The sequence below is a fragment of the Sus scrofa genome, chromosome 2, assembly GCF_000003025.6.
Source record: "Sus scrofa isolate TJ Tabasco breed Duroc chromosome 2, Sscrofa11.1, whole genome shotgun sequence".
NCBI classification, from domain to species: domain Eukaryota; kingdom Metazoa; phylum Chordata; class Mammalia; order Artiodactyla; family Suidae; genus Sus; species Sus scrofa.
Window position 1 is genome coordinate 86,505,608 of NC_010444.4, and position 25,135 is coordinate 86,530,742.

General features: G+C 40.9%; 1 protein-coding gene and 1 long non-coding RNA gene across 2 annotated transcripts in view; both read right to left on the reverse strand.

The window, feature by feature from the left end:
* LOC110259769 overlaps positions 1-21,832 on the reverse strand; it is a 106,357-nt gene extending 84,525 nt beyond the window's left edge. The window contains exon 1 of the long non-coding RNA XR_002342108.1: positions 21,625-21,832. This is a non-coding gene — a long non-coding RNA (uncharacterized LOC110259769). The remainder of the gene's footprint in view (positions 1-21,624) is intronic.
* Positions 23,686-25,135, reverse strand: part of OTP (orthopedia homeobox) — a 37,122-nt gene continuing 35,672 nt past the window's right edge. Inside the window, exon 3 of the mRNA XM_021084474.1 lies at positions 23,686-24,272. Coding sequence (XP_020940133.1) covers positions 23,742-24,272 — 531 coding nt within the window. The 3' untranslated portion in view covers positions 23,686-23,741. The remainder of the gene's footprint in view (positions 24,273-25,135) is intronic.

A 25,135-nucleotide genomic window follows, 5' to 3' on the forward strand; every position in this document is an offset into this window, starting at 1 on the left:
GAGCCTAGAGACACAGAAAGAAGAATCAGTTTTGGGAAACAATGCTTGAACTTCAATCAAGTAGTACCTGAAACAAATCTGGCCTTTAGAATTGTTTCAATACATTTCCTTTTTTTCCTAAGTTAGTTTGTATTGAGTTTTCTGACATTAAACAACACAAAAAGTCCAGTCTGATAGAGTATTTTCCCGCTAAAGCCCAACCTGGATTTGTACAATTATGACTGAAATGCTAATGTTGTTGATGAAAGCTGAAGCATAATGCCAAAGCCTCTCCTTAGGTCTTTGGAATTCCCATGGCCTTAAGTAAGTCACCAGTCCAGTTCTCAAATCATTTGGTTAATATTTAGATCGGGCATTTCTAAAAAAGAAAGCACACAGTAATTTCAAGTTTGGAAGTCTCTGGACCTTTAGAGATGTGTGAATGTAGTAATGAGTGTCCTCAAGCTATCACTAATATTTTTAAAAGACTAAACCAAGTTGCACATGTTCCTTTAATGAAATTAACTAAAAGATAAATTTATTTGCTCCTGGAAGGAATTATGTATACTCTATGCAACTAACCGTGGTTATTTCTGACTAACCAGCAGCTCGTTTACTCTCAGGTACATAGCTAGCTAGATAACTAGCTAGAGATCTTTGACTGATTTTTCCCAAATAAGGAAATTATTTATTTATTAAATGTTCTATGATAGAGAAAATCTTCCAAAACATAAGGTTCCATGGTGGGAGGATGATGGGCAAAGGATTAAAAAGGACTTGGGCACTTGGTGATGAAAAGAACAGGAAATACTAATGTAAGGAAACGTGAAGAGGCTGACCCTCTTTCTTTATAGCCATTTGTGGGGGTTGGGGAGGCAGTGTTTGGTGGAGCATAATTATTTTAAGGGTACAGGGAACTATGCTTCAGGGACAAAGTACATTAAAATCACAACCTGACAGCGTTTGGGGATGAATTCAGCTTACTCAACAAATAACTGTCAAGGGACTCCAATGTCACTGGAGGGTGAAAAATATAAAAAAGAGCAAGACAAGTTCTCAAAGTAACTGTGAGTTTAGTGGTCATGCTCACTTACTGCTCTGTAACATTCTTTCATGGCATTCCTATTCCTCAGGCCTCCAAGTCTAACTCAAGTGATGTCCTCTACAAAGACTAATCCTACAAAAATTTAAGATTCTAATGCCAGAATACACTACTGAACTTTGATAGAGTAACCTAGGCTTGACCATGGATGACCTGAAATTACTGACCTACGTACTCAAACCTTACCAATCAGCTCAAATCACTCTTCCAAAAAACAGACTGAAAATAATGGCCCTTGATACATCCACACAATGAAACACTTCCTATCACTAAAAAGCAAGAAAGCATGCCACAATATAGAGGAATCTCAAAATCTTTATGCTAAGCGAAATAAGACAATTGCAAAAGCTACATACTATATGATCCCACTGATTTGATATTCTAGAAATAATAAAATGTATAAAGACAATAAACAGATCAAGGATTGAAAGGGGGAGAGGGACTGACTAAAAGGAACATGATGGGCTTTTGGAGCTGACAAAAATATTCTGTATTTTGATTGTGGTGGAGTTATGTGACCGTATAAATTTGTCAAAATGGGGAGTTCCTGTTGTGGCTCGATGGTTAACGAACCTGACTAGTATCTATGAGGATTCAGGTCTGACCCCTGGCCTCGCTCAGTGGGTTAAGGATCCGGTGTTGCCATGAGCTGTGGTGTAGGTCACAGACAAGGCCCAGATCTAGTGTTGCTGTGGCTGTGGTGTAGGCCAGTGGCTACAGCTCCGATTCAACCCCTAATCTGGGAACCTCCATATGCCACAGGTGAGGCCCTAAAAAGACAAAAAGACAAAAACAAGAACAAGAAACCTCAAAACTATACATCTAAAAAAGGTGAATTACACTATGTGAAATTTTCTCTATATACTATCTATCTACATATGATTTTAAAAAGGTATTAAACAGCCTATATCCGGTTAACATACAAAGCAAGGGTAAATTCAACAAACATACTAACAAAAAAGGAGTTCAAGCAAAACTCAAACAGTGGAAGCTCATAAGGCTGGGCTAAGGGAAATATTCCCTTTGAAATCAAAGGAATTACAACTGAATGAAAAATGAGGTGTGGAACTGATAACAAGGTAGAAACACTATTACTGCCTAAAACACTTTTTTAAATTATTAGAAGGAAAATTTTAGGGTGAAAACTTGACCCATCAGAGAATTTTAACTTTGCCAAGACATGCAACCTGAAATAAAGCCCAACTAAATTGAGTCTAAAACTTGGAAATAATTTTATTTTCCAACTGCTGGGAATCAGTCAATTGCTGATTTCCAGAGTATAAAAATGGTATAGTGCTACTGTTATCTTCTTAAAATCCTCATCGGAAAGAATTGCAAGGATGTCAATAAAGCTGAGAAACAGTATATCAGTAGTGTTTAATTTTTAATAAATGAAACATTTAGACTGCAACTTTAGGAGAGTGGGAAAAAAAAAGCAGCCTAAAGACCCATTGTATAAGTAATATATGATGAAGAATTTGGCACTTAAGGATTCGGTGGGGGCGGGGGTCGCTGCTGCTTCAACCAGAGGCTAAAAGTTACCCACATCTCAACTTCCCACTGGCTTATCTCTGAAATCTCCCGCAGAGACTTAGAGTGAAAATAAGTGAAAAGAAATTCCTCCTCAGGCTCTTTTCCTATACACAGACCTCAAAGATGAATCTTTAAAAATCGTCCTCAATTGTGGGGAAACCAGAACTCTCATAACTTGTTGAAATCATGGTGGAGGATGATTTGGTATTATCTACAAAATTTAAAATGCAAAACTCTTTAGCCCAGCAGTTCTACTTCTAGGAGTTATCCAAACGACATACTCAGACACAAGAAACAATAAATGTTCAACAGCAGCATTTACTACAGCATTAACCATGATAGGAGAAGACCAAAAACGACCTACATGTCCATCAACGGGGCATGTAAATAACCCGTATGTAAAAAAAGAATAACAAAACTCTTTGTATACTGATGTAGAAAGCTCGGAGTTCCCGTCGTGGCGCAGTGGTTAATGAATCCGACTAGGAACCATGAGATTGCGGGTTCGGTCCCTGCCCTTGTTCAGTGGGTTAACAATCCGGCGTTGCCATGAGCTGTGGTGTAGCTTGCAGACGCGGCTCGGATCCTGCGTTGCTGTGGCTCTGGCATAGGCCAGTGGCTACAGTGATTAGACCCCTAGCCTGGGAACCTCCATATGCCGCGGGAGCAGCCCAAAGAAATAGCAAAAAGACAAAAAAAAAAAAAAAGAAAGAAAGCTCTCCAATACATATTATATGAAAAAAAGCAATGCACAGAACAGTGGAACAAATGTTAGTTATCATTTGGTACACAAGAGGGGAAAAGAACAAGCAAAGAGGTGACTTCCACCTCGGGCCTTTTTCCATGTTAATTGTTGTGCGCTGCCTGTGAGTGGCACTCAACCGAAGAAAAAAAATGGCCTGGGTTGCCAGAAACGACTGTGTAGATGTACCCAGAGCCCACAAGGGGTGGTCTGGGTTTTCTGGATTCTGCGTTTTTCTGATAAAGGGAGACCTTGGGAATTCATCAGCTCTTGCAGGTCTAAAACCATGGCCCGTGGATCAATAACATTCAGAGATGTGGCCACAGAGTTCCATCAGCATGAAAAGGAATTTCTCAACACTGTTCAGAACTTGTACCATGATGTGATGATGGAGAACTATAGTGGACCATTTCATTCCTAAGCCAGATGTAATTATATTATTGAAGCAAGGAAAAGAACACTGAATGCTTGTGAGAAAAGATACAAGAAATTGGAGTATAGATTTGGTTTCAAGTTATACAATAATAATTAGCAACAGAAAAATGTTTTTATCTACAAAACATTCATCTCTTTTTCTGCATCAGAAAATTCCTAGTGGAGGGACAGCCAGGACTCTAAGTTGGCATCAATCATACCACTGAAGGAGAAGCAGCTCCCGGATGTCAAATTAGCAAAGCTGCCAAGCTAGATACTGATGCAGGATTTCACCCCAAAGGCATTGCTGGAGCGTTTCAAAGAGGTTACTACAGGTATTCCAACAAGTGTGTTAACATGAAGAAAGGGGGCCATCACTGGTCTTTCTGTGGTGCTGGCATCTTACAAGTTTTTCAACTACTGCTGTTCTTACAAAGAACTTAAACATGAGTAGCCAAGAGGTACCACTGAAGAGGGCGCACTCTGCATTCCTAACCATGACCTTTGCTCAGAACCCCTGAATTCTTTCACATTCTAATGGAGAATTAATTCCAACAAGAGATGACTATGAAAAAAAAAAATCTCTCAGCCACTTTCAAGTATGTGATACAGTATTATTAACTATATTTACCATGCTATACATTACTTCCACATGACTTATTTTATATTTAGAAATTTGTAGCTTTTGACCACCTTCACTCATTTCATCTTTTGCCTCTGGCAACCATCAATATGTTCTCTGTATCTATGGCTTCAGTTTCATTTTTTTGTTTTTTTGGATTTCACATGTAAGTGAGATCATACAGTTATTGGTATTTGTCTTTCTCTAACTTTACTGGTATAATGCCCTCAGGATCCATCCATGTTGTCACAAATGGCAGAATTTCCTTCTTTTTATGGCTGAATAATATCTGATTGTAAATATGTTACATTTTTAAAACCATTCATCTCTTGATGAACACTTGTTTCCATGTCTTTGCCATTGTAAATAGTGCTGCATTGAACATTAGGGTGCAGACGTATTTTCAAGATAGTGATTTTGTTTCCTTTGGATAAATACCAAGAAGTGGAACTGCTGGTTTATATGGTAGTTCTAGTTTTAATATTTTGAGGATCCTCTATACTGTTTTCCTTAGTAGCTGCACTAATTTATATTCCCTCCAACAGTATATACAGGTCCCTTTTCTCCATATTTTTGTCAACACTTGTTATTTCTTGTCTTTTTGGTAACAGCCATTCTTACAGGTGTGAGGTGATATTTTATTGTGGTTTTGATTTGCATCTGCCTGATGATCAGTGATGTTAAGCACCTTTTCCTATACCTGTTGGCCATTTGTATGTCTTCTTTGGAAAACTGTCTATTCAGATCCTCTTCCCATTTTTTAATTATTTGTTTGCTTTTCTATTAGGTTGTATAAGGGTTTTTTTAATGTATTGTGGAAATTGTTTTATTATGATAAACTTAGTGCCAAAATCAGGAGAAGTTAAATAGATAGTAGTGCTTCAAAATGTACATCAAAATATCCTTGTAACAAACATTTTGAAATATTTATATTGTTTTTTTACAACTATTATCATGATTTGATTCTCCTGTATGTTTTTTCTAAAATTCCTTATATAATTTTATTAATTTTTGTAATAAAATCATGGAAGAGCAAAAAAAAGAGAGAGAGGAGAATAATCACATTTGTTTATAATGTATTTTAAAAATCTCTAGCCTATATAGGAAACTAATGACTATCTGTTAAGGAGAATTCTGATGTATGGCAACTAGGGTGGGAGGAAAGCCTTCTACTACAGACCCTTTTACGTTTTAATTCTTTACCATACGGATGTATCAGGTGTTAAAAAAATGTTTAACTAATAAAAAAATCTAGCCTCTCCAACTATATGAGCCCACTTTCACTTCCTAGATGACCCACCAAAGACTTGCTACTGACTAAAACCAGCCCTAAATAAAATGATAGTGTCCTTGAGATCCTCATGCTACCTATCTAACTTCCTGCTTCCCCCATGTAGGTAAAAACTCTGAATGTTCCTTACCGCTGTCTACCCTAAGTTCCCAAAGTCTTCAACGCTCTCTTCTCCCTACCCGATATGCTCAAGGATCCTCACCATAATTCACTTCTCTGCCACACTCTCTCTCTCTCCAATTTCCCAAGGCAAGATTACATACATTCTTCATCCATTAGTAATGAACATTTACCGTTGGTTCCCCCTACCCCCGGGAGGAACATAGGCTGGGAGGGGGGGCTATATAGCTATCCAGCATCAATCCTATTCCTATTTGGGGGAATCTGTTTTGTGGATAGTCCTGTGAGATGCCTTGGTGTGAGATGCTAAAGGGAACAGACCTTTCCTTTTTCTACTCTCTGAAAGGCAGAAATGCTTAGAACTCTGAAGTTTAGAAGAACTGACCCAAAGTCAAAGGTTCAGTTATGGTTGATTTTTGGAGGAATGTGGTGATGGTGACAGTATCCAGAAATGAGAACAGCTAGCTGGGCAGGCTGTTACAGCGGCCTACTATCCGGGGCCCTTTTGGTTCCTGTCCATTTTCCAAGGTTGCTCCTCTGGCCTCCTCTCATTCCTGTGAGCCTCCATTATTCTTCTAATAAAGCTTTTCACTTAAAACAGTAAGACAGTTTTCTGCTTCATGTCATAAAAAAACTTAACTGATATATTTTCAACAAAATTCAAGTACCTTTCGTGAGCAGGGAAGAATACAGAAGTTAAAATACAAATACTGTCACTGTTCTCAAGGAGATTATAATCTCGTTTTAAAGATTTAAAGAACTAAAAATCATGTGTTAATGAAGGATGTGGTCGGAGGACAAGGAAAGAAGTCAAGGATTTGGAGGAGTCAAGGAAAGCTAGATAATGCAGTTTTCCCAGGCAGAAATTACCAAGTCTGCCCTCCCTAGAAGAATTCATCACTCTTTACAACTGTCCTTTTTTATTTACTATTAAAGTTAGCTGTTTATATACCAATCTTTCCCATAGTCTCCCACTGTTTATGAGTTTCTCAAAGAGAGATTTATGAAACCAACAAGTGCAAAAAAAACCCACCATTAATTCCACACACAGTGCTAGAAACTGATCCTAAGTATGAAATAAGCCAATTGTCAAGGTATTTGGTTAGAGGTAAGTGAGAAGAAAAAGAGTAATAGGAAAATGGCTAAAGGTTTCCTATAGGGAGTGGTAGAAAATAAAATTGGTAAAAATAGACTGCAGACATTATTCTGGGCATTGAAGACCATGCTAAATATCAGGTGGGGTGTCAAACTCAAAATGGATACAGGAACAAATAGGAAGTGCAAATAAGTGAAGTAAGCTGGGTAAAAGCAATAGACTCATGCAAACTGGGGTGAGACCATGCTCTGCCTAAAAGCTTCCAAAGGGGAGGGGGGGGAAAGGCAGTCACAAAATAACATTTGCAGGCCACAGACTTCTGCTAGGTCATGGAGATGTTTTTGAGTAAGATGGAAGTAGGTACAGAAAGATATATTAAGAAGAAAAACCAAGCAGTAATGCAGATGGAGAGAAAGCCAAAAAGCTTTGAAGAACAAGCAAGGAAGAATAAGGCTCTGAATAGGGTAAGAGTAATATTCATCAATGGATGAAACCATTACATAAAAAGTTAATAGGGAACTAAACAATGAAGGTAAGGTTGCCACTGCTTGAACCCAATGATCAATTATAGTATCACTAAATGTGAAAGGATACAGTGTGATAAATGCTACAAATAAAAATCCACAGGACTTAATTTATTAGATATGAGATAGGAAAGAGGAGAATGGGAATTAATGATTATCTCCATATTTCAGGCCTCACAGCTAGAGCAATATGATGATACTGATAGAGACAGGGATACCAACAGGCAGAACCAGTTTTCAGGGGGGATACTAGAAACAGTATTGTGCAGTGATTAGATCAGACCGGATAGGTATTCTACCAGCTGTACCTACCACCACATAGCTGCATGACTTTGAACAAACGCAACCTCCTGGAAATGAGTTTAAACTATATGCTCTACATGACTCTTCCAGATCTGATATTCCAAGATAAGTTTGGTTTAAATATGTTTAAAAGTCAGGAATACTGAGGGAGGAAATACTTCCTTTGGATTTTTTAATAACATAAACTTCTTTAATAATATACACATAAATAAAGAAAATGTAACAATGCTTAATTTTAAGTAGCATATAAATGGATTTTTAAATCTTTTTCATTTTGTAAATATTATAAAGTTTAAAATTATTGCCTATATCTAGATTCTGCAATTCCACTTTCATTCTCACTTAAATGCACTCCAGTCATGCTTTTACCCATATGACACTTCGTGAAACTGCTTTTTAAAATATACAAAACACAAAATAAAATTTACCATTTTAACCATTTTTAGGTGTACAGCTCAGTGGCATTAAGTACAATCACACTGTTATGCTATCATCACACCATCCATCCACAGAACACTTTTCATCTTGTAATACCGAAACTCAAAACCCATCAAAAAATGACTCCCATTCTCCCTACAGCCCTGGTAACCACCATTCTACTTCCTTTATCTATGAGTTTGATTACTCTAAGTATCTAATGTAAGTAAAACCATGCAATACTACTCCTGTGTCTGGCTTATTTCACTCAGATGTCCTAAAGGTTCATCCAAGATGTAGCACGTGTCAGAATTTCCTTTTTTAAAAAATCTAAGCAGTATTTCATTGTATTATATACCACAACCTGTTTATCCATTCATCCATTGACGGACACCTGGGTTGCTTTCATCTTTTGGCTATTGCGAATAATGCTGCTATGCATGTGGGTACACAACATCTCTCCAAGTCCCTGCTTTCAATTCCTTTGGGTATATATATTCAGAAGAGGAATTGCTGGATCATTCAGTAATGTTATTTTTAATTTTTTGAGGAACTACTGTACTGTTTTCCAGAGAGCTATACCATTTCAAATATTCTCAACAACAGTATACAAGGGTTCTAATTTCTCTACATCCTGTCCAACATTTGTTACTTTCTGGGGGTTTTATAGATATATAGTAATCATCCTAATGGGTGTGGGGTGGTATCTCACTGAGGTTTTAATTTGCATTTCCCTAATGTTCCCCATGGTCTTATCAAAAGAACACAGGAGTCAACACAAAGAGATCCTACTGGCCAAAGACGGGATATGCTGAGCATCAAAAATATATAAATACGACTAATTAAAAAACACTGACTATATAAACCCCAAATTCATAATGATACTTAAGAAAGAAATCTCCTCATTGGAGTTCCTGTTGTGGCTTAGTGGTAATGAGCCCAACTAGGATCCATGAGGATATATGGTTTTGATCCCTGGCCTTGCTCAGTGGATCAAGGATCCAGTGCTGCTGTGAGCTGTGGTATATGTCACAGACCCAGCATTGCTATGTGGTATTGCTATGGCTATGGCTGTGGCTGTGGCCATCAGCTGCAGCAGCAGCTCCAATTTGACCCCAAGCCAGGGAACTTACATATGCTGCAGGTGTTACCCTAAAAAACAAACAAAAAAAATTTTTTAATGTCCTCATTGAACACTATTGGAAATAACTAGGGCATACATTACTTATTCCAGAAATTAAAGGTTAAAAAATTAAGCATTTATCTTGCGTTTTCTCTGCGGAATGTAGGACAACCAAATAATTCTAGTTGATGAAGGAATTCCAGTTCATAAAAGTGGAAGGATTAGGAAATCATCATTTTTTTCAAGCCCTAATGAATTAACTGCTTCAGGCAAAATTCATCAATGGACAAAATCATTAGATAAAATGGTGATGGGGAGCTGTACCATGGAGATCAGGCTGTCACCACTTGAACACACTGGTCAACCAACCACCACATCACTGAAAGTAAGACAAGCAAACATGTATGCCTCCTGATATGACCCAATTTGAAGCATGTAATACCACCTGTGAAATATTCATGTCCTCAACTGTTGAACCTAAATCTGATTAAGCCTTTACAGCTGCACTAATATGGCAGCCATTAGCTGCATGTAGCTATTTAAAATTTTAAAGTAAAATTTTAAATTCTCAATCTCAAGGGCTCAACAGCCACATGTAGCCATTAGAAAGCGCAGGTACAGAACAGTTCCATCATTGCAGAAGTTATACTGGATAATGCTGATCTGGAGAGAAATTCTATTTATAAGAAACATGGAGAGGAAGAAAGATAAAGAAACTAACGGAACTAGAAAGAAGAAAAACAAGACCAGAACACAGAGAATTCTATAGAACAATATGTGAATGGCAGTGGGGAAAAGGAGGAAACTTCTTTAGATTTTAAAAGATTTAATATATGAAATGTTGAGAAAAGAAACACTTACACAAAAAGAAAGCAAATCAGTGGTTTCCTAGGAGCTGGAGGTGGGAGCAGAGATTGATTGCAATGGGCTATAAAGAAATTTAGGGGGTGTAGAAATGCCCTAAAATTAGACTGTCATGATGGTTTGCCCAACTCTATAAATTCACTAAATATTATTGAGTTGTTTTTAAAAAGTAAAAGAGACAACTATAACATATGACTCTTGTTTGGATCTGATTCTAACAGACTAAAACTAAAAAGACATTTTTGAGATAGTCAAAATAATTTGATTATAAATTAGATATAAATAATTACTTTAAAATTTTTTGGTATAAATGGCTTATCTATTCATATTTTTAGAGATGCATATTTAAACAAGTGCAATGTTTGAGATATGCTTTAGTATACTAAAACAGAAAAAGGATGGGAAAAAGGATGAGTGAAAGAAATGGAATAAAAATCTTAATTATTAAATCTGGGAGATAGGAATCTGCTGCTGAGAAGGTAAATTGGGGTAGCCACTTTTGAGTGTGTGTGTGTGGAGTGGTATGTAGTAGCCACTTCGCAGTATGGAGGTTCCTTAAAAAACCAAAATAGAGCTGCCATACGATCCAGTAATCCCATTCCTCTGCATATATCCAGGGAAAACTCTAATTCAAAAAAAAACATTCACCCCCTATAGTTCCTAGGTAGCCTAGCGGGTTAAGAATCCAGCACTGTCACTGCTGTGGCACAGGTTCAAACCCTGGTCTAGAAACTTCCATGTGCTGTGGTGATGGCAAAAAAAAAAAAATAAATAAAAAAAAATAAATAAATAAATGCACCCACATGTTCCTAACTGCACTACTTATAATATACTTATAATAGCCAAGACATGGAAGCAACCTAAATGTCCATCAACATATGAACAGATAAATAAGTGTGGTACATACATACAATGGAATACTCCTCGGCCATAAAAAATAATGAAATAATGCCATTTGCAGCAACATGGATGCACCTAGAGACTATCAAGCTAAGTGAAGTAAGTCAGAACGAGAAAGACAAATACCGTATATCACTTGTATGTAGAATCTAAAATGTGGCACGAGTTAACTTATTTACAACACAGAAACAGACTTCAGACAGAGAAAACAAACTTACAGTGTCCAGAGGGGAAAGGAAAAGAGTAAGGATAAATTAGGAATGTAGAATTAGCAGATACAACCAACAATACATAAAATAGATTAACAAGATCCTACTTCATAGCACAGAGAACTATATTCCATATGCTATAATAAACCATAATGGAAAAGAATATGAATCATTTTGCTTAACCAGAAACACGACACTGTAAATCAACTAAACTTCAATAAAAATAAATAAATAACATTGAGAAAGATCTAAAAAAAATCTGGGTGATGAATATATGGGAGTTTGCTGTACTGTCTTCTTTACATTTGTTATGTTTGAAATTTTTTATAATTTAAAAACATTAATGGCTACAATAACACCCTTTCACAGTCAATGCCATATAAATCAAGTCAACAATGAATTTCCGATTTCCCAGTATCATCAGCAATGAAGACACTAAGCTATCATTTTAGTAAGTTTCAGTTTTTGAAATTAAGTCCCCATAGTAAAAACTAATTGCTTACCATTAAGTCTCCATCTGAAACTTCAAAAAAATGTATAAACACACATTGTTCGCTTTTGGGGGTTTGGGGAAGGAAATGTATATGTACTTTTTTTTTTCTATTAGCTCAACCCAGTCTCTGCCCTTTACATAATTGACACTGCCCAGGTCATGAAATAAATCCATCAGCATTCTCAGTGACTACCCTGTGATAAATATGCCTGGCACCAGTGCAATGTATTCCAACCTTTTCAACAGCTTTTCCTTTGTGCACATCTGCAGGCTCTTTATGCACATCTGCATGCAGAAGCCACAACCATGATCTGCATTATAATTAATGGAACAGCACTTCTGACCAGGTCCACAGGGTTTGATGTATAATCATTTTTAAAATCTGCAGGGAAATGAAGAAACCCTGGGGAGAAAGTGCGGCTAATTTCAGATCAGGCACTGGACAAACTGTAAGACAGTTGTTTTCCTGAAACAGCTATGACACAGCTGGAGGAGAAGCTCAGTCTGTGAATAACTGCTTCAAACCATAGTTGATCTACTCCTGAACTCCTCACCACATCCCTCATATACCCACTTTAAATGACCATGGTATAGACCCCAGTTTACATATAGATCCAATTTAAAACCTTACATAAACGGATTCTTTGGTTATCCCTGACAGAGCAAATCACTGAAGTGTGGATGTGAGTAGCAGTATATAGCAAGCACAGAAATATTAGACCTGAACTGCACACCCTTCTCATTCTATAATCTTGGTCCTTAAGACCTTCTTCCTCATGTCCCCCTTATCCCCATTTTTTGAAATTTTACTTTGAAAGCTAGATAGAAATCCCATGGCTAGGTAAGTTCTTACTTTTGTGCATTTCTTCAAAGGCCCTCAGGGGTACTCAGTGTCCATTTACACTGTTCAATTCCATAGCTACAGCACAGAGTGAATTCCCATGGAACTCAGCAAGAAGCAGAGCAACTTGATTCTGCATTTCCCTAGTCTAGAGTTTCACAAGTCTCACGAGTCAGCACTGTCCAATAAAGCTTTCTGTAATGATACCCAATACAGTAGCCACTAGTCACTTGTGGTTTCTGAGCACTTAAAATGTAGCTACTGTGAATGAGAAATGGAACTTAGAATTTCATTTAACTTAAAGAGCCACATTTAACTAATAATTTCCATACTAGACAGTGCAGTTGTAAGTGAAAGATTTTTTGTTGTTTCTGTTTTTGTTCCAGACACTTGATATACACAAAGATTCATTTAAAATAATTATCTTTCTCCCTCATATAGACACACACTTAAATATGGAATTTTAGTAAGGTGTAACCTGGTGATGGGGCTAAGGAATCAGGCATTCAAATATATTTTGAGTGAATATGCATTTTGTTGGACTGGGGAGGGGGGTGCCCATGGCATGCACAAGTTCCCAGGCCAGAGATCAAACTCGGGCCACATCAGTGAAAACACTGGATATTTAACCTGCTGTGCTGCCAGGGAATTCCTTGGTTGAAAAAATATGTGTTTATATGTAATTCTTACAATACTCGGGTCAGACTTTCCTGTATTACACTCAATGAAGCCTCAATTTTCCCTCCTCTCCTCACCCCAATTACCTGAGGGGCAGATGGAAAACATATCCAGCTCTTGCTTCTCCCCAGCCCTGACCCCAACTCCAGTGTCCCTGAGGCAGAAATCTGGGGCTAGGAGGTTGAGGACTGCCTTTCTAGAGGAAACAAGAGGATATCATAGGGAAGGAAGAAGGAAACCAAAGAACAACATATTAAACAATAAAAAAATGGACTCTGAGGATTTCGAAGCAGAGAAATGAAAATAAGGAAGAAAAATAGTTGAGGCTTCTCTGTAAGGACAAGTGAGAGAAGAAGACTTCTTTAAAGCCAAGATACATATAGATGGCTGACATGACTGTCTAGCCCAGGGTTTCACCTAGGAGAAGTCAACAATGCAGAAAGTATCTCTGTGTACTTAGAAGCTTTTAGGCAACCAGTCTCTAAAGGGAACATGTAAAATCTTGGTTACTCTAAAAAAGCTGATGTTAGAAGACTGGACAGCTGATGTTAGAAGACAAAGAGGAAATTATAACTGGCAATTTTGTTGTTGTAATTTTGTTGTGTTCCCACCTCCCAAATGAGGAAGGCTCCCAAAAAACTCCACATACTTTACCAGTTTTCCCGGACTTGAATTATTTACCTTCATCCATACACAAAAAGAGGTTATGAGGCAAGATACTTCCCAGCCTCCGTACATTTGCTCACCTAAACAGCTCTGGGCTGCCCATTCTTTTCATTCTCCCACGTGATTATAAACACTGGAAACTGCCTTGGCAACAAAACAAATTTGCTGACACTGTCCTACACTAGCTTCTAAGTAGTTGAACAGTTGCACTACTAACTTTACACAAGAAACCAATATTATCTGAATGCAATCAATCCAACCAAAATGCACCGAATGCTTCCTATAGGAGACTATGTCGCAGCTGTCTTTTTTCCAATTTCTCCATTTCAGTTAAATCCATGGGATAACCATACTTTCTTGGATGACACACAAACCCCATGGCACTAATAATTAAGGGCAGGGACAAGGATTCTTTTGCACAGCGATAACTGTCAATGGAAAGTTAAATTCTTGCATGTTTCAATCTTCCTTGCCTACTCTAGAAAATAATTGCATTGCAGTCCCAATCTCTTCCCTGGGTCCTACTACAAGGAGGCCGAGGATGTTGTCAGTGGCAGTAACTCTTCAGCAGAACACTGATATTATGTGCTTACCTTTTCACTCCCTTTAACACAATGCTGAGTTGTCTCAGAACCAGAGCCCCTACCGCCAGATAAAAGGAAAATATCTTTAAAAGAAACAGATTAGGAGTTCCCGTCGTGGCGCAGTGGTTAACGAATCCGACTAGGAACCATGAGGTTGCGGGTTTGGTCCCTGCCCTTGTTCAGTGGGTAAACAATCCGGCGTTGCTGTGAGCTGTGGTGTAGGTTGCAGATGCAGCTCGGATCCTGCGTTGCTGTGGCTCTGGCGTAGGCTGGCGGCCACAGCTCCGATTAGACCCCTAGCCTGGGAACCTCCATATGCCGCAGGAGCGGCCCAAGAAATAGCAAAAAGACAAAAAAAAAAAAAAAAAAAAAAGAAACAGATTAAAGACCCGCCCAGGCCTCTGAATAACAGATAGTTTTGAATGGACTCACCCCACACTAGTCAGCCATACACAGTTGTAAGATTATGTGTTAGGAATGGTCAGCACTGGGAAAGAACTTCAGATATTATATGAAGAAAAAGAACTTCACAGCTGCTAAGTGACTGGACAAAGAGCGTACAGTTGGATAACGGCTGACCAAGGATCACAACTATGTTTTCCAAACCATGCCACATTTCTTCATGGTCTCCAACTACAGCAGAGTAGGAACAGGGCAAGGACTGTTATTCTATAACTAAAAGAAAAAACAAAAAACCTATCTCCCTGAGAAGCAGCAATCAGCTAATGAACAACTCCTACCAAAACCTGAAGGTCCTGTTTTGGAGTTCTTCTGCCCAAGGAGAAAACTCTCATCATACTCTTCAAATCCAAAACGTCTCATGGCATACAACCGGTTCTCAGAGAAGCCACTAAGTTTAAAATGAAAATGAAGCTCTTGAGTCTTCCAACAGGGAAATGTAAGGTGGCTGATTTCCTGCCAAGCATGTGCTCCTTCCTCTACTGTGGGAAACAAACAGTCACTGGAGTTTCTAAGAGTGGCACATTAACTCTTCCAAGATACCTGAGCATCATTTACTAAATTACCTTTTCATAGATACTGGTGGTACCCTAGTTCTCTGGAAAAGGTAATTAGCTTCCCATGGGGTGACTAGTTTACTCAGAGTGAGCCTGAGCTCACCACAGGATGAGCATGGTCATTTTTGGCGGGAATGAAAACATTATTTTGCTTGTTGTCGGAAGTTATTCATTTATTTTTGCATCCTGATGTACTCCCTTCAATATATGATATTTTAAAAGTGGCAACTATTCCCTGAGATATAATAGACAAGTGCCAAGTACAATAAGCTGGGAACTTCAACACCAACACATCTGAAATCCAATTTAATAAACATTTATTGGGCACTTACTATGTGCCAGAGTCTATGCTAGACAGTGGGGAAATCACACTGCTACAATTTATCCAATTGGGGAGTGTCAGTGATACCATAATACAACCATATCAGATTAATGAATGGCTATTATTATGAGTGTGGTAGGTGGTCCACCATGGCTTGTTCCAATCATTAGAGACCTGAATCTGATCATGGCTTCAAACTTCAGAGGACAGCAGAAAATTTAGTAATAATCTGGATAAGCATACCAAACACAGTTTACCTATCTGAAAACAAGACCCACAAGGAAAGGTCAAAAAATTCCATTAGAGAAAAAAATCCTGTAAGGTAACACCACAAACCTGTAAGGCCCAGTTCCTTGGGAGGCCTTCACCAGAAACTTGACCAAGGTGACTTCAAAGATCCCTTCAAATGCTAAGATTTTATAATTCTATGATTGACAGTAGGTTTCTAACATGTGGAGAAATAGCTTGAGTTGTGACTACTTAATATTGTATAGAAGCAACATTAAAAGATCCCCCATAAAACTCTTACAGGGACATAACAGAAACATATCTGAAGCGCCAAGGGATTCAAGGATCTTTACCCTTGTAGAGAGTCAAACCATTCCCTCTCCATGCACAATGCGCCCTGCCTCAAAGTACTCCCAAGTTTCCTGCCACCTCAGCCCAAAGCTCCTATCACAAGGAGACAACTTCACTGATAAAACTTTGTCGTATAATAAAGAGCCTTCTCAGTAGCATACTAATACTATCCTGAATTAACCTCTAGAGAGAGAGGGTAAAGTTCAGGAGGAAATGAGTGTTTCTAGACTCTTGAAATCATGTTTGTTTGTTTGTTTTTCTTTTTAACAGCTACACCTGTGGTATGTGGAAGTTCCCAGGCTAGGGTATGAATTGGACCTGCACCTGCCAATCTACACCACAGCTCACGGCAACGCAAGATCCTTAATCCCCTAAGGGAGGCCAGGGATCGAACCACACCCTCATGGATACTAGTCGGTTCTTAACCTGCTGAGCCACAACAGAAAGACCCCATGTTTAATTTTAATGCAGTTGTCATGTCCCATCAAAAACCATCTGTCTTGGGAGTTCCCATTGTGGCGCATCGGAAACAAATCCAACTAGGAACCATGAGGTTTCCGGTTCGATCCCTGGCCTCGCTCAGTGGGTTAAGGATTCGGCATTGCCATGACCTGTGGTGTAGGTCACAGACTCAGCTCGGATCCCACGTTGCTGTGGCTTTGGCGTAGGCCGGTAGCAACAGCTCCAATTAGACCCCTAGCCTGGGAACCTCCATATGCTTCGACTGCGGCCCTAAAAAGGACAAAAAGACAAAAAGACAAAAAAAAAAAAAAAAAGCATCTGTCTTATTGAAATTACAAGGGTGGACTGTTAAACTCCCAGAAAGGGAAGTTACTTAGTTTTTTCCCTTAAGAAAAACAGCAGGAGTTCTCTTTGTGGCACAGTGGAAATGAATCTGACTAGGATCCATGAGGATACAGGTTCCATCCCTGGCCTTACTCGGTGGGTTAAGGATCCAGTGTTGCTGTGAGCTGTGGTGTAGGTCACAAATGTGGCTCAGATCTGGCATTGCTGTGGCTGTGGCATAGGCCAGCAGCTGAAGCTCCAATTAGACCCCTAGCCTGGGAACCTCCATATGACAAGGCTGTGGCCCTAAAAAAAAAAACAAAAACAAAAAAGCCAAAGGAGGAAAAAAAAAAGAATAAGAGCCATGTCTACATGTTACACACACATGTTATTGCTAAAAGATTTGAAGACCATCTTAAAAAATGACCTCTCCCAGAGTTCCCGTCATGGCTCAATGGTTAATGAATCCGACTACGAACCGTGAGGATGTGGGTTCGATCCCTGGCCTCGCTCAGTGGGTTAAGGATCCAGCATTGCCATGAGCTGTAGTGTAGGTCCCAGACACGGCTCGGATCCAGAGTCGCTGTGGCTCTGGTGTAGGTCGGTGGCTACAGCTCCAACTCGACCCCTAGCCTGGGAACCTCCATATGCCACGGGAGCAGCCCTGGAAAAGACAAAAAAAGAAAAAAAAAATGACCTCTCCCATTTACTAGGTATGTGACATTGGGCAAGTTGCTTAACCTCTATGAGTCTCAATTTTTTCATCTGTAAGATAGATATTATAGTCTCTATTTCATAAAGATGACATGATCATTTACATGACATAATGTGCTCCATAAACTAAAAAATGGGGTTCGAATGTAAGGTACTAGAGAAAAAGTGATAAACATCCTCATAAAATGTTCTTTCTGAATTCAGTGTTGGAGTACTAGTAGGCAGACTAAGTATGTGATAACTAATAAAGCAAGGGCAACAAAAAGACAAACCCATTCAGCTTCACTGAACTCATTAAGAAATTTTTCAATTAGAAAATCTAGAAAGAACTTAGTATCAGAATACCTATGTTTTGTGTTTTACAATTTAGTATTTTTAATTTCATAAGAATCACATAATCTTTTCAGTATTAAGGGCTTCTAGACCTTGTTTTGGTTCATCTTAAATAGACTCAATAAGGACTATGAGCAAAAGCATGGAAAGTCCTGTGATATTTCAATGAAAAGTATAAAGAACATACACTATAGATGCCATAGGGGTTAATTATCTGTTTCCTCATACTTGTGGATTACTTCAACTCAGAACTAAGAGGAACTGTGGCAGCAAGAGCAACTGCAACAAGTATATCTCAAATCCAAGGTGGCTTTAAAGATGGAAACTTGGATACATGGGATATTTGATTGTGTGGACGGAAGATGCAGCTTAAAGGCACAAACAACTAATTACACCTGCTTAAAGACTGATTATGACATCACCAAAACCAAAAGAGGGCTGTTTGTGCAGCTCATGCCTGAAATACCTTAAAGGCATTTTCTAGTCTCTTAAATCCATGCCTTGTTTTGAGAGAGCATGCACGAGGAAAAGCAAAAAGCATTGTTCTATTTCTCTCTGTAATGACCACATGCTAAACAGGCCATGGTTTCTGTACCAAACGCTCTGCACTGATGAGAGTTAGCAGAGAGCCAGGCAGGGGGTGCCCCCCTTTGTTGCTGCTTTCGTTTTTTAAAATGAATCATAATTTCTGCATTGGATACAAAGATGGGTTTACAGCTATTAGCCATCATATTAATAATTTAGAAAATACATGCCCAATCACTTGTGTTCTTTCAATTCCCTATGAACACAGCTGCAACCCACATTAGAAGCAAGGGTGAATGGATAGTTTTCAGATGAGATATTTGGGCTGAATTATTAGAGTAGCCTGTACTACAAAATCACTAATAAACATTGCTTCTGGCTCAATTTAGCCTGAACTCAGTGAACCTAGTCAATGGTGACAAATCAAAAACTCAGAAATGCCCGATGAATGAATCTAACTAATCAAGGAACCCTGTAGGAAGTAGATGCCAGGATTAATGAGCCAGTAGTTTCACCATACCATGCTGTTATTTCTTCACATAAATGCCCTCAGATGAGATTACCTTTATGTCATGAAAAGGAGAAAAGGAAGGTTACATTCTTTCAACTGACAGGTTAACAACTGCCATTACTAGAAGACACATCTTTGTGGGCTAAGTTTTTTCTTTATCCTAAAAATTAATATGTAAAGTCCACAACACAAATTAAAAACGCTTTCATTTTCAAGAAATGAAGTCAATGAAATCAAACATAAACTGCCTCAAAGTTAGAACTTCCTCTACATTTTCAATATACATCTACCCTCATTTCTCCAAATTGCCTTGCATCCTATTTTTTATTCCTACCTAACATCACCTTTAGTAGGGTGAATTCCTATATCCTATTTCTTCCACCATCAACAAAAGGTAAACTAAGTGCAATATCATTACAATGCCATCGCTTGTATCCCATATACGATAACAATATTAAGAAAATAAAGATACAAGGATAAATATGTGTTTTCAAATAAACCAATCATATAGTTACATCATAACAGACTTTGACTTTTTCTAGCTAGCAAAATGGTGATAGTATTCCATGCCAAACAGACTACTCAGCAAAAAGTACAGTTCATTAGAGGCAGGATATCTAACATGTTGTACTTATCTACCTATACTCTGATATTATTCATCATTATTGTCTTTATTCCCTTATTGAATGTAATTAGTTATTTTTATAACTTCAACAGTTTTGAGTCAGAATTACTGCAAATAAAGCATAAAAATAATACGAAGCATTATTCTGTTGTTAGCTTTTTTTTCTCCCTCGAAATGAAGAAATCAAAACAAATTGCAAAAATCTTTCAGGTTTGTGATTGATATTCTCATTCTCTGCATTTTATCTCTGCCAAGCTGTCAACCTTAACAATTTAGGCCAGGCTGCCTTCCCTTATGCTAATGGCATATATGACATTAAAATGTTCAAAATTCTTAACACAAAAATCTATTGCTATAGAAACAAATATTATTCCAGAGTCAGGTCAAGTGAAAAACTCTGTACACTTTCATTATAATATTGATAAATAACCACTATATTATGAAATATAAGTATCTTTGAAAGCATCTATCACTTCAGTTGATTTGTAACTTCTCATCAGTGTTCTGAGTTGGCCCATTTTTTTTCAAATGAAAGCTCCCATTTCCCTTGCCTTTCAGAAATACAATTTTTAAAGATTCCATTTAGCATCCTTTATTGCATTCCTACATCATAAAGTTATGCTTTATAGCAGCATAAAAAAGCTGTAAAATTAGCATCCTTGTAAACAACCTTCCATGCCTTCCATGCTCACTGGTGAAGCAATCTGTGATTTGAACTGATGTCTTCAATGTGACTTGAGATTAAAGCATCCACAATTTCAGGTTTAAAAAAAAAAAAAAAGCCACTAATCTAAGCCAAGGGTGAAGATGATAAAATGTAAAAAGAAGGAAAAGTATTTTTCACGCACAGATATTTTGGAAATTTCATTATTACGCTGCTAAATTAAATCCTAGGGTGAGTTTTAAAACATAGAAATGTTCCATTTTTATATGAAATTCCAAATAAGCATGTTTTTATAATAATGTTTTAACGTTATACTAAATATCCCCTTTAGAAAATGCAAAATTGAAATAGTCTCTGAATCCACCTACCAATTTTAATTTTACCTCTAATTAAAATTCCTAAGGTAACATGAACAAATGACTTATCTTTATCACAGAAAACCATGTCCTTTTGTCCTCACCTTTCAAGAGATTCCATTGTGTTCTCTTAGTTGAGTACCAATTACGGTTCCTTAAAATCACATGTAGCCCAGTGATATGAATTCTATTCTAGGATAAGGGTGTTTTTAGGGTTTCCCCTCAGTCGCAACCAAATGAGACATCTTCCCATGGGAAAAGGTGCATTCTCAATGCCTACAATGATCATTAAAATTTCAAACCACAAGATTGATTTTGGTTAGTCTTCCAAAGGAGGCCTGTGATGTCGACTCGCCTCCAAGTTTAAAATGCACCCGAAACCTTCCACCTCCTTCTATCGAAAAAACAGCAGTTTTTCACTACCGGTTAGTGTGAGGAAGTCCCCTCAGCACGTGTCTAAATTGGAGGTTAGCTCGACCCAAGGATGGACCCTGAGAAACCAGAGCAGTCTCGCAGGGGGATGCCTGAGAGGCCCTGACCCAGGTCGTCCTGCCGTTTGCCCCCACTTGGGAGGTGCCGGGCATCTGAGGCCAGCCTAGATCCGCACACACAAGGGGCCGGTGGCCTCTTTCCCGGCCTGGAGGCCTCGGCCCTACGGGACGGTCCCGGGGCCTTTCTCGCCAACCGCATACCTGGGGTCAGATGTGGCTCTGGGCGACGCCATAGGGCAGAGCTCCCAGTCCCCAAGCTTCCTTCACGGTGCTCCTTCCTCCTGCCCACAGCCTCCCCATCACACAGAGGCCCAACGAGGGTTGCCATTCACCCCTTCGCGGGAGGGAAAGCCGAGAAGCTTAGCAACTCTCGGCGCTGCGTTTAGTACGGGCAGCTGTGCGCCAAGGCCTATCTCTGGCTCAAAGGCCGCGAGCCGGCCCGAAGCCTCGCGAGGCCTCCAGCTCGCGTGAGGAGATCCCCACCTGGCCCCTCACTTCCGGCCTCCAGACCGTGGGACTTTAGGCCTGATGAGCGATGCGTAGGCAGCAGGGCAACCGGAACTGAGGCCAAGCCTACTGAAGGGCTAACGCGTCCCAGGCGCCGAGATCCTGCTAGGGGAGCTCGAACTGAGAACCACTTGACCTAGCTCTCTCCCCTCCCTCCGCGAGACCTTTCCACCATTCAAAGTCACACTAAAACCCATCATTCTCCATATCACATACTGAAAATGATTTTATTTTATCCATTTACATTTAAGTTGATATAAACTTGTCCGGAAAAGTCAAATAATATGCTTTATATTAGCTCAAACATTTATTAAGAAAACCAAATTCCATAAATAAGCACAGACAATAAGTTAAAACATATCACAAATTGACCAGTATGTAACAAGAATGCTTTATCTACACAAAACATCCTATTTCACATGTTTGTTCATTCTTCGAAAGCGCTTTTGTTCTCTGGGTTTGGATTTGACCAGCACATGCAGAAAGAGCTGATTGTGTTTCTCTGTACAAATTTGCAGGGTTGTAGATGTCCGAGTGCACCCATCGGCAGCCGGCAGGGGCCAGGGCGGTGGCCGAGGGGCACGAGGGACGACAGGACGACCACAAAACAACCAAGGGCACAGAGCATCGAGGAGAGAGAAACGGATAAAGGAAGCAAACAAACCCCAGTCCTGAAGGATCCAGAAAAGAGATGTGGCTTTTACAAACGGAAATTTTTCTTACATGTTTATTTTATTCTTCCTTATAAAGACTTATCAAAATGGGTAAGATCACCTCTTCTTCATCACATGACTGCTTTAGTCTACTCCAGCCACCCAATCCACTGGCATTCTCCTCCTGAGAAGGCTTCCCTTCAATACCCTCACACAGTTGTGCTTAAGAAAATAAAAGTAAGGTAAAATAAAAGCGTTCTTTTGCAAGCCAATAGGGGGCTGCATGGATGCGACTGGGTGGACAGGGCAAAGGACGGATGGTGAGAGAGGAAAGAAAGAAAGGAGTTCGGAGCAAGAATACGAGGATAAATCAAATTGTAATCAGTTGGGCCCTCAGATGAGGCAGTTGGTAGCAGATGCTTGTCCTCCTTTAAGACAAAAGTCCCTATATTGTGCTGTCCCTTGAACACGTCCGTGTGTGACCTAGGTGCACTGTGTATGTGTGTGTGCGCGTGTGTATAGTGTCTGAGAGTGAGCGAGAGTGCGCGTGTGTGTGTGTGTGTGTTTCTGCCCACAAACCAGTCCATTGATGTCTGATTTCAGATCCTGAGTCTACTCCCTGGTAAGTAAAATGGCGGGAAGGATGCTTTTTGCAGGGCGCGGGAGGAGGGGCCGGGAAAGAAGGGACCGCAGGGGAGGCGGTAGGCGAGCGGGCCGAGAGCGTCGTGTGGAAGGTGTGCATGGGAATGCCGCCAGTCGGCAGGCCGTGAGGAGGGCGCGAGCACGACGAGTGCGAGCGGGAAGGCCCGGGGTAGCGGGAAAGGGTCGGGTGAGGTGCTGGAGACCGGGCCGAGGGAGGAGTGGGTGAGGCCGGGAAAAGGGTTTTGGGGAGGGTGGGGCGAGCGAAATCAGACGGAGGGGAGGTCTCGTGGGCTGGGCTTGGGGTGAGCCCAGGAGAGTGGAGGAGAGAGGAAGGGACTGAACGAGACGTGGCGGAGGCCGGGCTGGGTGGGAGCAGGGCGCCGGGGCCGGGGCGGGCGGGGCGAGGCGCCGGGGCAGGGGCCCGGGCCGGGAGCGGGGGCCCGGGCGCGCGCCTCCAGGGCCGCGGGGCGGACCTGGGGGCGACGCCGGGGGCGGAGCGGGCCGGGTGCGGCTATATTAAGTGAAGCTCATGGAGACTGTGTGCTCTAGCGCCTTGCGGCGGAGAGAGGCGATGCTTGTGCCCCGCCACACGTCGCTGCTGTCCGGGGAGCTGCAGAGCTGGGGCGAGCCGGAGACGTTGCTGGGGCCGGGAAGGGAGGCGGGCACCATGCCGGGGAAGGCGGGCTGGTAGAGGTGCGACTGCAGCCCCGCGCCGTTGGAGCCCGCCAGGCTGTTGGACAGGCCCATGGAGTTGGGCGGCGGCCCCGCCGCCAGGCTGCACTGGGACAGCGACTGTGCCATGGCTTGCTGCCTGCCCAGTGCCGGCGGCAGCGGCAGCTGCGACACGCCCGGCATGGCTGCCGCCGCCCAGCGGGTGTCGTTGGCGTGGAAAGAGCACAGGCTGTCGCCCATGGCGGCGGCGGCGGCGGCGGCGGCCGACGGGAACTGTGGAAGGCCTGGCGTGGGCAGCAGCGTGCCAGGAGCGCGGAACACGTTGGTAGTCTTCTTGCGCTTCTTCCACTTCGCGCGCCGATTCTGGAACCAGACCTGCAGCGGGCGGGGCAGGAGACACACACAGGGCGTTGTTAGCAGGGGTGGGGTGCCGGCTTGAGCCTGGGAAACCCGCGGCAGGTCCACCCCACTCAGCCCCAGGCCCAAGTGCCAGAGACCCTGGTCCTCCACCAGCTCGTGTCAGTCGGTGTCCCTCGCACCCACTGGGCACCAGCTCCCGGGGTCCTGAGGGATTGTCCCCCAGAGCGCTTACAAACAGTTCAGACATACGTCGCGCGCAGTGTTCACCCCGCCCCTGCACGCTGGCACATTGTGTGCGCGGCTTAGATGCACAGGTCTACAGGCAGGCAGGTGTCAAGGCTTGGACCCTCAGGTGTACAAATGAAGATAAACATGTGTACCCAGGAGGCTTAATAGCGTGCCTTATAACACTGATGGGGTATAGAATTTTCAGAAACACTGGAAATTTGGAAATTGATGAAGGGCCGTGGATGACATAGCCAGTTTCAAAATCGAAAGACAAAGGAAAACCCCTAACGCCACCAGATGACAGAGCGGAGCGGTTAATATAGTGATCCGCATGGGAAAGCGAGCGCCATGAGCTACAGTTATTTGGGTCGCCAAACCGTGACTTCTGATTCTTAGCGATTGGTACTACTGCCACAATTTTGGATACTTCATTCTCAAGGCCTTCTAAGAGCACCTTTATCTGGGCTATGCAGATGTGCTGGAACCTGCTGCCAGAGCCCTGAGCCTCAGGACCTTCAAGTCTATTATTTTCAGGAACTTTCTGAGGATCCCAAATAACAAGGCCTCTAATTCTCTCAACCCCACCCCACCCCCATACCAGCTATAAACTAAAAACAAATTTTCTGACCACTACTGAGGAAAGGATGTCA